Source organism: Petromyzon marinus, chromosome 23 (assembly GCF_048934315.1).
Source record: "Petromyzon marinus isolate PM22_M1 ecotype Great Lakes invasive population chromosome 23, UKy_Petmar_22M1.pri1.0, whole genome shotgun sequence".
In the NCBI taxonomy this organism is placed as follows: Eukaryota; Metazoa; Chordata; class Hyperoartia; order Petromyzontiformes; family Petromyzontidae; genus Petromyzon; species Petromyzon marinus.
In genome coordinates, this window is record NC_133689.1 from 6,004,959 (window position 1) to 6,018,451 (window position 13,493).

The 13,493-nt window shown below is 51.0% G+C and overlaps 1 protein-coding gene and 1 long non-coding RNA gene across 5 annotated transcripts in view; one reads left to right on the top strand and one right to left on the bottom strand.

Moving 5' to 3' along the window:
• TRPA1 (transient receptor potential cation channel subfamily A member 1) overlaps window positions 1-13,493 on the top strand; it is a 38,785-nt gene that overhangs the window by 15,929 nt on the left and 9,363 nt on the right. Inside the window, exons 9-18 of the mRNA XM_032959537.2 lie at window positions 722-891; window positions 2,518-2,682; window positions 3,721-3,835; window positions 4,795-4,961; window positions 5,839-5,929; window positions 6,686-6,745; window positions 8,034-8,135; window positions 9,435-9,505; window positions 10,472-10,643; window positions 12,414-12,521. Of these exons, the coding sequence (XP_032815428.1) occupies window positions 722-891; window positions 2,518-2,682; window positions 3,721-3,835; window positions 4,795-4,961; window positions 5,839-5,929; window positions 6,686-6,745; window positions 8,034-8,135; window positions 9,435-9,505; window positions 10,472-10,643; window positions 12,414-12,521 (1,221 nt within the window). The remainder of the gene's footprint in view (window positions 1-721; window positions 892-2,517; window positions 2,683-3,720; window positions 3,836-4,794; window positions 4,962-5,838; window positions 5,930-6,685; window positions 6,746-8,033; window positions 8,136-9,434; window positions 9,506-10,471; window positions 10,644-12,413; window positions 12,522-13,493) is intronic.
• LOC116945230 (uncharacterized) overlaps window positions 1-13,493 on the bottom strand; it is a 44,980-nt gene that overhangs the window by 11,488 nt on the left and 19,999 nt on the right. The gene's annotated exons all lie outside the window — the stretch shown is intronic.

Sequence of the window (13,493 nt, forward strand, 5' to 3'; positions counted from 1 at the left end):
GCAAGTTTCCAATGTCAAGAGGCATCACGGCGCCGTGTGCACAGGTTTGATTCCAGGTCGTATGTTGTTCCAAACGGACGTTTTGACGCCTTGTTTAAGTTTTCTGGATTTTTTTCAGTGAAAGTTTCTTTGATTTGTTACTCGGATGATGATCCCCGTTCAGCCAGCTGCCCGGCTATTGTAACAACGGAGATCCGCCGGGTGCGTGAGCACCGCAGCAGCAGCAGCAACCAATCAAAAACGCCAAACATTGCAGAGGACGAGTGCAGCGGGGGGTGACCTAAATGAATAACCGCCACGGTGGTGAGATGTTAACTACCTCGCCTGGTATACAGGAGGTCGCGGCTTCGATCCCGACTCTTGACGCCTGCTGTACATTTGGAGTTTGCAGATTCTCCCCGTGGTCACGTGGATTTTTCTCCGGGTCCTCCTCTTTTTCCCTCCACATTTATAAACATGCATTTAGAGTGTTTGGCTGCTGTACATTTCCACGTGATGAGCCACTTCATTGAGCTATAATTTGTGGCCAGATCGCTTCTTAAGAAAAAAATTACATAGGTTAGTGGGCCTTACCTGGTAAAATAAAAAAAAATAGTTTCATTTATAGAATATTGTCACCGGGAAACTTGTGACGTCGAGCGGCCTAGCTGCGCTCGGGCGGGAAATATATCGGGTGAGAAGCTTAGACCAATCGGGTGCATCCTCCCCCATCCATGCCCAGCGCGAGGACATCAAGGCTCTGCTGGAAGACAAGGACACGGAGGGCTGCACACCGCTCCACTACGCCTCGAAGTATGGCACCATCGAGGCGCTGGGCGGGGTGCTGCCCCTGCAGGCGAGCATTCACCTCAAGAGCAAGGCCAACAAGTCTCCGCTCCACTTCGCTGCCGAGTGAGCACAGCACATGCATGCGCGCGCGATCGCCAGGGATGGTGACCGCATCGCGCGCTTTCAGATGCGCTTCTGCGGCCGTCTGGAACGCTCTTGCTTCCAATAATAGGTGTCCAATGGAGCTGTGCACTTTTAAGTCGTCTAGATTGAAATGTTTGGAACTGCTTTTCGTCTTTCGTTTGTTGTCCTTCCCTAGCACCTCCGATTAGTACGGTTGGCTTCCTACGGTGCAAAAGAAGTTCAACGTACATACATACGATTGCCGCAATATGGGGATGGCAGAATATGATGATCATGATGATAATTAGCGGGAAGGCGTCCAGAAACGGCGTCAACAATTGGCCAAGCCTTGTGGTTCTAAATTTGGACGTTTGGCCAATTCCATGAGTTGGAGTGTCCGTACACGTGGGACGTGTGCAAGGCGGGCATCGCTCACAGGGTGCAGCCCTGCTATTGCTTGCTCATGCCGCTGGCAAGGGCTTGAAGGTCTTCGACTGGGGCGAGCTCCAGAGAGCTCCTCCGCGAGGAATTTTGGCCTGTTCTTTCACGCTGGCCAGACACCTTTGCAGAGGCGGGATTACCCACATAGTACTTTACCCCGCCGCAAGCGAGCTGCCGGCCGACTAACCGCGGTGTACACATTTATACTTCTGGTGGGGGACCTGAAGATGCTTGTTTCAGCCGCCGCGATGGGGGACCGACCCGTTGCGACAACCACTACAGCGTGGCAGGGTCCCCCGCTACGACATACCGTGCGATTTTACATCCACGATTGCCGATCGGTATCGTTCGTTTTGCAAAATATCATTACAGGGTGATTGCTGTTGCTCGTTTTATGTTATTATTTTTTCTGACAATCTGTATTTAAAAGACGCACACTAATTACAATTCGCGACAGACGTTTTATGTTAAGCCACGTTGGGATCTCACTGAATTCGTGTCGTGAAACCATCCACCTCCCGACAGAGCCAAACAAATGCAGTTGTCCGCTGTGAAGCGTTTAACAACGCGCCAATTGTTTGAGCTCGCCGATGAACTGAGTAGAATATGAATCGCAGACACGTGTAAAAATGTGTTTTATGTCTACATTAAGGCTTTGCAAAAGTTCATTGGAATCATTGACTGTATCGCAGTTGTATGATGTCATCATGAGGCGTGAACTACAGTAATACATTAATATATTCCATCAAGGTCCTTAACATTTTCTGATCTCCAACTGCTCAGCACATCCCCAGGTCTAGGTGGCGCTCTTTTGGTGACCGGGCTTTTGTTAGCGTGGCACCCAAGCTATGGAACGCCTTGCCACTTGAAATCAGGGCAATCCGAGTCGGTAGATAGATTCAAGCCTGCTTTGAAAACCGCATCTCTTAAAAGTGGCCTTCCCTCTTTAGTTTGGTCGCTTGCCCTGGTTCCGTTTTTTATTTCCTGCTTCTAATGCATTGCTGCGCCGGGATCCTGGGATGGAATGCGCGCGAGAAATTTGAATTATCATCACGAATCATTCATTCATTTTTTTATTTTATTTTTTTTCTCTTAACTTGACGGCGCGTGCGTCCGCGAGCATTGTCCGTCGCGGCGCTCGGGAGGATGACTGACGGGGACAGCGTTGTGCCGAGCGAACCGCAGGTACGGGCGGCTCAACTCGTGCGCGCAACTCCTGCGGACGGCGCGCGGCTCCAAGCTCATGAACGAGGGCGACGGCGACGGCCTCACGGCCCTCCACCTCGCCGCCTCCAACGGCCACACGCGCGTCGTGCAGCTGCTGCTCAGCAGGGGAGCGCTGCTGCTGCGGTGAGCGGAGACGGCTGCGGTGGCCGCCCAGCGGGGGGTGACGCCTCGACCGCCCAGGGCGCCACGCTCCCACGTCAGCTTTTGACTGCCCCCTCTCCCACCCCCCCCCCCCCCCCCCGGGGCTTACGAACCTCGCCCTCGAGATTGCGGATCGTCTCTGTCCACACTCATCGGGTGTTTCGAGGGGCGATATTCCTGGGATGGCGCCAACAGCGTGTAATTGTGGAGTCCTCAGTTTGCAAAGGCCCCTTCATACTCCGTCGACAGACACGCAGATTGTTTTCTGCTTTAAGCTTTTGAACGTGTGTCGTTCATGTGTGGTTTCCTGCCAAAGGAATGGTGCCTCATATGGCCGGTATGTGAAGGTCTTATTCATGCCCTGATTCAGGAAAAGGTTCCCCACTCCTGCTATAATTAATTAGATTTGTGCATGAGCTATATCTGTTCAAGGCAATATAAATCGTGGTGTCGATGATGATGTAGTGGTGGCGATACTGCTGCTGATACAATTCATATCGGATTTATATAGCATCTAAGTAAAGATGCTGTCAAAAACCCCGACCAATGGCGATGGTGGTGGTGTTGATTGCTCAGCGAACTTTCGCCACTTCACGTGGCTTCAGAGTGCACCTAGCCTGGCACAAGCGCTGCGGTGACGTCACTGCTCATGGAAGCTGGCCGTGGAAATTGTGATGCAGTGTTTTGGGTGCCGCGTGCACGTGTGCGTGCAAGGGGAGCGGTGGTGCAACGGTTAGCGCTCTGCGCTACGAATCCGGCGACCCAAGTTCGATTCCCGCTCACGGCCACCACAAGTGACGATTATCTGAACCGGTCCTGGGCCTTCCCTAGATCGACTCAGCCTCAAATGAGTACCTGGTGCGATGTGTAAACATCACCACTGGGGAGACAAAGGCGACCGGGGCGTGGTACCGGTCAACCACCCCCTCGTGTGCCGTGCGGGCCTTCATAGGTGCTCGCTGACAGCACTTGCCCTAACAGTCTGTTCAGGCTATTTGGGGGATCTTTGTCTTTGTGTAGAGACCACCAGGGCCGTACCAGCCTGCACTGGGCAGCTGTGGGTGGCTACACGCAGACCATCAAGCTTCTGCTCGAGACACATCGCAACCTGCTCAACAAAACAGAGGAAGGAGGGGTGAGCGAGACTAATGCGTGAAATCGTTCATTTTGTAACTATTTATATTTTACCAGCTAAGGCCCACTGAGCTATATAGCTCTTTTTCAGAAGCCACCTGGCCACAAATGAAAGCTCAACGAAGTGACTTACCGTGTGGAAATTTTAAGCAGCCAAATTACTCTAAATGTGTGTTGATTCTAAATGTGGAGGGGAAAACCGGAGGACCCCGAGACAAATCCACACAACCACAGGGAGAACATATATATGTATATATATATCCAGAGGTCAGGGTCGGGATCGAACCTACGTCCTCCTGCATACCAGAGTAGGGAGTTAACATCTCACCACCGCAGCACCCCTACATACAAGGGCGTAATTATAATATATATTGGGGAGGACACATCCCCCCCAATATTCTAATATGCTCAAAATGTCCCCCACCAATATATTGCTATAAAATAGATTTCTGTTTATATGATTGTGGTTATGGTTGTACTTTATTAATCCATAATCTCTGCCGTTACATACAATGAAACAAGAAAAGGTAAAAAAGAAAAAACAGAGCAATGTAATACAATACACTATTAGACATTATTGTAAAAAATAAAATAAAATTCCATCCTATGTGTTAGCGAATTTTTTTTATATTTTCGGCAGGAAATGGCAGGAAATTCGTTTTCAAATTTAGATTTATTTTTTTCTGGGGGGGGGGGACCCCCAGACGCCCTGGAAGATTTGGTCCCCCCCAATGTTGACTCCATGGCTACGGCCTTGCCTACAATATACTTAACTTATTTCGCACCTGACATAGCCAACCGTGCTAATCCGAGGTGCAGGGCAATGACAAGAAACGAAACACAACAAGCAGTTCTAAAGAAATGACTTTCCAATGGAACAGCCCTTGCCCCAACGGTATGTTGAGGCTATACGCGCGCTCTTTGTCTTTGTGTGTGTCCGCCCCCCCCCCCCCCCGCCAGCACACGGCGCTGCACCTGTGTGGGCGTGAGGGCCACGCGGCGACGGCGCGGCTGCTGCTGGACGAGGGAGCGGAGTTGATGCTGAACGCGGAGGGCTTCTCCTGCCTCAACGAGGCCATCCTCAACGGCCACGCCGACGTGGTGCTCACCATGGTCACGCACCAAAGGTATGACGCTCGTGAGAGAGCGGGGGGGGGGGGGGGGGGGAGGAGTGGTGGCGCTGCGGTTAGCGTGCCGCCCTACGAGCTCGGGGAAACCCGAGTCGGACGTGGCAACGGTCGGGAAGTTTTGACAGTGTAGTTAAAAAAATGATGAATCTCAATTGATTGGTCGTGGTTGATAATGACGGGTCTCACGAGCTCCCATGCTAGGTGTGCAGGTAATGATGAGGCATCAATAAGCTAATAAAGCGTTAATAATGTATTACAAGTGCTTGCTAACAGCACATGTCCCATGGTGGGCTATTGGGCCGTACACTTGCAAAGTGAGACAATTTAAATCTACATTAATGTGGTCCCCTGAAGTATATGTGTTGCCCTTGTACCGATTAACACGAGTGAAAATTCTAATTAAGATTATTTACGGAACTGGCTATTGACCATGCACACACCACGAGCAGCTATCGGTACCGTACCTGCTTTTTTTCATCGGCTCTTTTCCACCTATAATAAGAACAAAACAATTAATGTTTTATCGCGATGCTGCGTTGTCAGTGGTGCCGAAGCACAAATCACTAAACATGTCAACACATTCGCCAATAACTCTGGCCTAAAAATAACCTAAACAAATGGTCAAAGTTTAGCGCCACACAGCTCCTCTCTGTTTCTGATGTGATGGGCGTTGGCGGTGGAGAGACATGGGCAAGGTGATGGTGACTGGCACGCGCGTGTCTTTATCTTCGTGTAACTCTGCTGACGCCCCCCTCCCCCCCCTTTACAGGACATCTGCGGCTCACCGTATCCCTCCGGCCTCAATAAAGATTCCGATTCCGTTGAGTATTGATCGAAACGGTGCCGTGGGCGCGTGTTTCCGGTGCGTGCGCAGGTGCAACGAGCTGATGACATACTTCCAGAAGGAGGACACCACGCGCTCTCCCATGTTCCAGCTCATCAACCACATGCCCGACATCTGCAAGGTGCAACAGGCTTCGCTCTCGCGCCTCACCCTCACGCGCCACCCGTCCCCAGAAGCCAAAGCGCTGCGTCGCCGTGATCCGGGCATCGTCGGCAGAGAGAATGACTCTCTGCCCCCTACGTCGACTCGTCTGAAGAAGCCATAAACAGAGTAGAGCGACGTCCCGATTCACGTCTCCCACCCCCCCCCCCCCACCGCTCCTGTGTTTTTGTTACGTCGTTCGCGAATGCGTCGTCGCTGTATCTGCAACACTCCCATGCTCGCGTCGCTGACAGCGTCGCCGCCATCCGCCCCGTCTAGCCCTCGTGCGTGAGCCACTTTGCGTCGTTCACGAAGAACCGTCGTGTGCTGTAGAGCACAACACGTGGTTTGTTTTACAGTATTTTGGCGGGTTTTTTTTTTCTTTCTTTTTTCCTATGGTAAATAGCTAAACGGCTTCTGGGCCATTCCCTAGGTCAACTCAGCCTTAGATGAGTACCGAGCGCTGCGTGTGAGCATCAGGACTGGGGAGACAAAGGCGGCTGTGCATGGTTCAGACCCAAACCACCCCGTGACGCGTCGTGCCAGCCTTCATATGTACCCGCTAACAGCACTTAACCCAACAGCCCATGTAGGCTATTGGGGGGATCTTTGTCTTTTTTGTGTCCACATACTGACGTTATCTGAATGTTTACGTGTGTGTGTGTGTGTGTGCGTTATGAGCATGAGTGTTTACGTGTGAACATGTGTGTCTGTGTGTACACGCGGACACACACAGGTGGTTTTGGACAGATGCAGAGAAGAGTCAAGTGTTGACAGGAACAGCAAGGAATACTGGGTAATGATGTTGCACTCCCCCACACGTGCGTGAATGTGCGCATGTGTGTGTGTGTCAGTGTGTGTGCATGTGTGTGTGTGTGTCAAGGCCGTAATTATAATATATATTAGGGGGGGGGGACATCGCCCCCCTTCAATATGCCCCCCCCCCAATATAATGCTATAAAATAGATTTCTGTTCATATGATTGTGGTTATGGTTGTACTTTATTAATCCCTAATCTCTGCCATTACATACAATGAAACAAGGAAAGGTAAAAAAAACAGAGCAATGTAATACAATACACTATTAGACATTATTGTAAAAAAAAAATCCACCCTATGTGTTTGTGAATTTTTTTTCATTTTAGGCAGGAAATTCGTTTCCACATTTAGATATTTTTTTCTGGGGGGTGGCGCCCAGACCCTCTGGAAGATTTGGTCCCCCCCCAATGTTGACTCCATGGCTACGGCCTTGGTATGTGTGCATGGTGGGGAGCGGTAGTGTAGCGGTTAGCGCGCTGCGCTACAAACCTGACGACCCGAGTTCAATTCCCGCTCACGGCCAACACCAGTGACGATTGTCTGAACCGGTCCTGGGTCTCCCCTCGGTCGACTCAACCTCAAATGAATTCCCATGTCAGCTGTGTGAACATCGCCATTGGGGAGACAAAGGCGGCCGGGCGTGGTGTTGGCCACCCACCCCCTCGTGTGCCGTGCCGGCCTTCATAGGTGCTCGCTAACAGCACTTGCCCAAGCAGTTTGTTAAAGGCTGTGGTGCAGCCCTGCAATTATTCGCTTAGACCAAGGGCCTCCACTAGAGAGTAGATTCAGAGAGCCCCTCTAGAGGGTCGTTTCAGTTTCAGTTTATTTTGGTATAGCCCTGTGAGCCATCGGGCTCTTGAATCGGGTACAACCACAACAAACAAAAAAACAAAATTACGAACAAGAAAAACTTCTTAAAGTGACTATGTGTGACTGTGCAAAACAGAAAATCCATGGGAAAAAAAAACAGCAAAAATATTCACCAACGCTGTGTGCAAAAAAATCCCAGTGGGATGCAAGTCAAACAACAACATGGGGCTACTCTTTCATGCTGGCCCAGACGTCTTGGAAGAGGTGGGTGGGAGTACCCACACTTCAACCCACTACACTGCTGAGTGGTTGAGTCTGCAGACGTACATCTTTTCCTCGTGGCGTAATGAACTTCGCGAATATTAAAGGACAATAAGATAACGGGTGACATGGAGACAGAGGCTGGTGCCTTCCACTGTGCATTAACGCGATCGTGCAACTTCTCTTTCGTTGCAGCAAACCTACAACTTCCATTTACTGCAGTGCCCCATCAACAAACGCGACACCCTTAAAGCGGAAAATGGGAAAAACCTGTACGAGCCACTCTTCTCCATGAATGTAAGTTGTGTTTCTAGATTTGAAGCTTTCGTGACTGCAAGGATCCATACTCTTTGGTTCTATTCGGTAAAGTCACGTAGGTAAAAAATAAAACAACAAAAATCACGACGTTTCAGCCACAACACAAGTGGCCTTCATCAGGTGAAGGGACCAGACTGTCTCGAGGACAGCGCTGGAGTGAACACAGCCAAGCTCAGACCACGGCTTTTAAGCTGTGTGAGAGGAATTAAGGTGCCTTGACAAAGGAATTAGCATAATTCCTTTGTCAAGGCACCTTAAATGCTAATTTGTTTATGCTAATTCCTTTGTCAAGGCACCTTAATTCCTCTGACACAAGCTTAAAGGTCGCGGTCTGAGCTTGGCTGTGTTTCACTCCAGCGCTGTCCTCGAGACAGTCTGATCCCTTCACCTGATGAAGGCCGCTTGTGTTGTGGCCGAAACGTCGTGATTTTTGTTGTTTTATTTTTTTACCTACGTGACTTCACCGAATAGAACCAAAGAGTAAGTTGTGTTTGTTTCTCGGTCACGTGTGCGGTTCGTTGTTGCTGTTATTCTTCGGTAGCGGCGGGCGTTCTCTAGCGACGTGAATCAATAATAATTTAGGCTTAATAATAACGGTTGCAAAGCAGTTTGATATCGCGTCATTCGTGTCGATTGCATCTCGCGACGCTGTGGCGCACCGCAACCGCGCGGTGCTCGCTCGCTCGGAGAAGTGATGATGAACCACAGACAAGCACGACGAAAGCTCTGCGCTCCTCTACATATTAGGATGGGCGGTGGTGGCTATGCACGCCTGTAATCCAGCACCGTGGAGGCGAGGGTTGGCGGATGTTGTGAAAACTCCCTCCTCGCGCGGCTCGAGGTGCCATACTCTGGCCCACCAGGAGAAGGCGCTACGGCATGCTGACTAATCATTGTGCCTCCAGTTAGCGTGGTTGGCTATGCACGGCGCGCAAAAAAAGTTCGACGCAAACACATACATAATCGCCGTCCGTTACCATTCGCATGGGGATAGAGCGTTGCCCCCTCGCGCAATGCGTGCGTTTTCTCTGGGCGCTCCGGTTTCCTCCTGCTTGTATAAACGCTCATCATCGATCGGCTGAAAACATCTTAAAATAAAAACCCAATGAAGGACCCTCCTGAAAAAGAGTAGTACTACACAGCGTGGCTCTCCAGAATAAATATTTAGAGAGCGGACGTCCTGTAGCCCGCGCCCCCCGCCCCCGCGTGTCTCCACTGCGACAACACTGCCCCACGTGCCGTGGCTGTATAATTAACACACGCGTGCTGTCGCCGCAGGCCATGGTGAGGTTCAATCGCGTCAACCTCCTCACTCACCCCGTCTGCGAGCAGTTCCTCAAGATGAAATGGTGTGAACACCCAAACGATTTCCTTTCTCTCTCTCTCCCCGCGCCTCTCTCGCTCTCTCTGCCTGTCTCCCCTGGGAAGACCCGGGCTCACAACCGCATTTACGCCTGGGGTGACGTGTGAACGGTTTCGTCTTACGAGTCACGAATTAAAAATAAAAAGTCTTCGCACCACGAGAGAGAAACCTGACGGCACGTTGAGGTCCTTGGACCTGGGTCGTCTACAGCCGTACAGGCACAGAGGACCGCAGTGGGCTTATTTTTTTTTACTTGTGCCCGAGATTAAGTAACGCTGCCCGCCCCCTGGTAAACATTCCGTGATGGTTGGAGACCCAAGGCTGCCACCAATCCCACGTATTGAAGTCACGAGTTGCCTCCACTTTACAATTAAGGTCGCATTGATCGCGTGGCACATATTGCCGGTGTCATGAAATAATTCATCGTAGGCTTGCCGGCTAAAAGACTATGTAACTGAGCTCTATCGTGACCCCTTCGGTCAGTTCTCATGTTAGTTGAGTGCGACAGCTTGCGCGTGTGCGCGTGCCTGCCGGAGTAAGTGGTGCAGTGGTGGTCACCTGAATTATGCCCCCCCCACCACCCATAAACCATATTTACATTTTGAAATTACAACATGCTTCAAATCGCTTTAAACTATTGTCATTGTAGTGCGTATTTAATGTGGCGCTGCACTCTGATGTTGTAGGAGAACACATTTATTATAAAGTCTTAATTAATTAAGTAGAACGTGTTTGTCTATATTTATTTATAAAGTTGCGCATTTTGATGTGACGTCACATTTCTCACCCCCCCCCCTCTCGTCACACATCGTCACAAATGTCTGACCCCCCCCTCCCCTCCCAGGTGTGTGACGTCATTTATGTACGGCCCCTACTCGCTAATAGCACTCTCCCTAAGCGGTGCGTTCACGCTACAACGGGGGGTTTATGGGTCTCTGTCTTTCCTGCCCAGGCTCTCGTACGGCATGAAGATCTACTCGCTGAATCTGTTGGTGTACATGCTGGGTCTCGTGCCGCTCACCTACCTTGTGGCCTCCTCCACAGCCGACATGCACCACGGTCACGACCAGCACAACGGAACCACCGGCGGGCACGGCAACACGAGTGCCGTCGATTACAACATGGTCTTCGCTTCACCTCACCTCGCTCGCTCAGTCATTCACTCAATTCACTCACTCACTCATTCACTCACTTATTCATTCATTCACTCATTCATTAACACATTCGTTCACTCATTCATTCACTCATTCATTCACTCACTCACTCATTCATTCACTCATTCATTCACTCACTCATTCATTCATCATTCGTTCACTCACTCATTCACTCATTAATTCGTGGTTCCGTCTGGAGAAGGGTCCGAGGCGCAGTTCGTTCCTCCGTGTCGCTCTGCCTTCCGACCGCTGTCTTCATCCCGTACCTCATCCTTGCTGAGCATCGTTTGGCATCGCCGTTTTCTTTCCATCCTCTCAGTCCCCAAGGAAGCCATCGCCCCCCCCCCAGCCCTTCAGCAAGCGTGCATATTTACTAGTGATCACACACACACTGTGTGGTTGTCTCTCGGTGTCTCCCTGTGTGTATCAGTGTCTCCCTGTGTGGTTGTCTCCCCAGTGTCTCCCTGTGTGTATCAGTGTCTCAGTGTGTCTCTGCAGTGTCTCCCTGTGTATCAGTGTCTCAGTGTGTCTCTGCCGTGTCTCTCTGTGTGTAATAGTGTCTCAGTGTGTCTCTGCAGTGTCTCCCTGTGTGTATCAGTGTCTCAGTGTGTCTCTGCCGTGTCTCTCTGTGTGTATTAGTGTCTCAGTGTCTCCCCAGTGTCTCCCTGTGTGTATCAGTGTCTCAGTGTGTCTCCCCAGTGTCTCCTTGTGTGTATCAGTGTCTCAGTGTGTCTCTGCAGTGTCTCCCTGTGTATCAGTGTCTCAGTGTGTCTCCACAGTGTCTCCCTGTGTATCAGTGTCTCAGTGTGTATCTGCAGGGTCTCCTTGTGTATCAGTGTCTCAGTGTGTCTCTGTAGTGTCTCCCTGTGTATCAGTGTCTCAGTGTGTCTCTCCGGTGTCTCCCTGTGTGTATCAGTGTCTCAGTGTGTCTCTGCAGCGTATCCCTGTGTATCAGTGTCTCAGTATGTCTCTGCAGTTTCCCTGTGTGTATCAGTGTCTCAGTGTGTCTCTGTAGTGTCTCCCTGTGTGTATCAGTGTCAGTGTGTCTCTGTAGTGTCTCCCTGTGTGTATCAGTGTCTCAGTGTGTCTCCGCAGTGTCTCCCTGTGTGTATCAGTGTCTCAGTGTGTTTCTGCAGTGTCTCCCCGTGTGTATCAGTGTCTCAGTGTGTCTCTGCAGTGTCTCCCTGTGTGTATCAGTGTCTCGGTGTGTCTCTGCAGTGTCTCCCTGTGTGTATCATTTTCTCCGCAGTGTCTCCCTGTGTATCAGTGTCTCCCCAGTGTCTCCCTGTGTGTATCAGTGTCTCAGTGTGTCTCTGCAGTGTCTCCCCGTGTGTATCAGTGTCTCAGTGTGTCTCTGCAGTGTCTCCCCGTGTGTATCAGTGTCTCAGTGTGTCTCTGCAGTGTCTCCCCGTGTGTATCAGTGTCTCAGTGTGTCTCTGCAGTGTCTCCCTGTGTGTATCAGTGTCTCAGTGTGTCTCTGCAGTGTCTCCCCGTGTGTATCAGTGTCTCAGTGTGTCTCTGCAGTGTCTCCCCGTGTGTATCAGTGTCTCAGTGTGTCTCTGCAGTGTCTCCCTGTGTGGTTGTCTCCCCCATTGTCTCCCTGTGTGTATCAGTGTCTATTGGTTCCGTGTCTCCGCAGGGTCTACGTTTCTGTGTCTCTCCGCCGTCTCCCCGTGTGTTTGCGTCGTTTCTGTCACACTGAGACTGCACGTACCTCCGTCCCTTCTCGCCCCACTCCAGCCATTCAAGACGTTTCAGAGAAACAAGATGAACCTCACCGCCATGACCATGGTGCTGTGCACATCCGTGCTGGGCATGATCAAGGAGATCATACAAATTGTGCAGCTGGTGAGACTTCCGTGCCACAACAGATGAACCCCCCCCCAACCCCCCCATCGAAATGTGTATGTTGTAGCGGTTAGCGCCACGCTGCGCTATAAACCCGGCGACCTGAGTTCGATTGCCGCTCACGGCCAACACCCGGTGGCGATTATCTGAACCGTTCCTGGGCCTCCCCTAGGTCGACTCAGCCTCAAATGAGTACCTGGTGCGGTGTGTGAACATCGCCACTAGGGAGACAAAGGCGGCCGGGCTTGGTGTTGGCCACCCACACCTTCGTGTGCCGTGCCAGCCTTCACAGGTGCTCGATTACGGGCTATAGCAGGGGAATTTTTGAGGTTGACTTTCTTTCGCACCGTACCTAGCCAACCGTGCTAATTGGAGGCGCGGGGGGAAGGACAACAAACTGAACACGAAAAGCAGTTCCAAATAAATGAACATGAAATCTAGATTTAAATATGAATAGCTCCAGTGGCTTCCTAATATCGGACGGAAGGGCGTTCCACAGGGCCTTAGAAGCGGCATCTGAAAGCGCGCCATGCGGTGACTGCCGCCTTTGTTTGATAGCCGTAGCCAGAACCCGCTGCTGCGAGGATTAGCGGAGACCGCGTGATGGTTGACGGTCCTTGACGACATCGGCAAGGTTCATTTGCTGCGGGTGACTTTGCTTCTAGTGAGTACGACCTCTACGCCGTTGGGCCAACGTTGGGCCAACGTTGGCCCGACGTAGACCCAACGTGCCGTGCTTACTGGGGAGGGCGGGGGGGGACCGTCCATAAATGACGTCACGCACCTGGGGGGAGGGGGGGGTCAGACATTTGTGACGATGTGTGACGAGGGAGATGGGGGAGTTTGAGAAATGTGACGTCACATCAAAATGCGCAACTTTAAATAAATATAGACAACACGTTCTACTTAATTACAACATCAGAGTGCAGCGGCACATTAAATACGCCCTACAATGACAATAGTTTAAAGCGA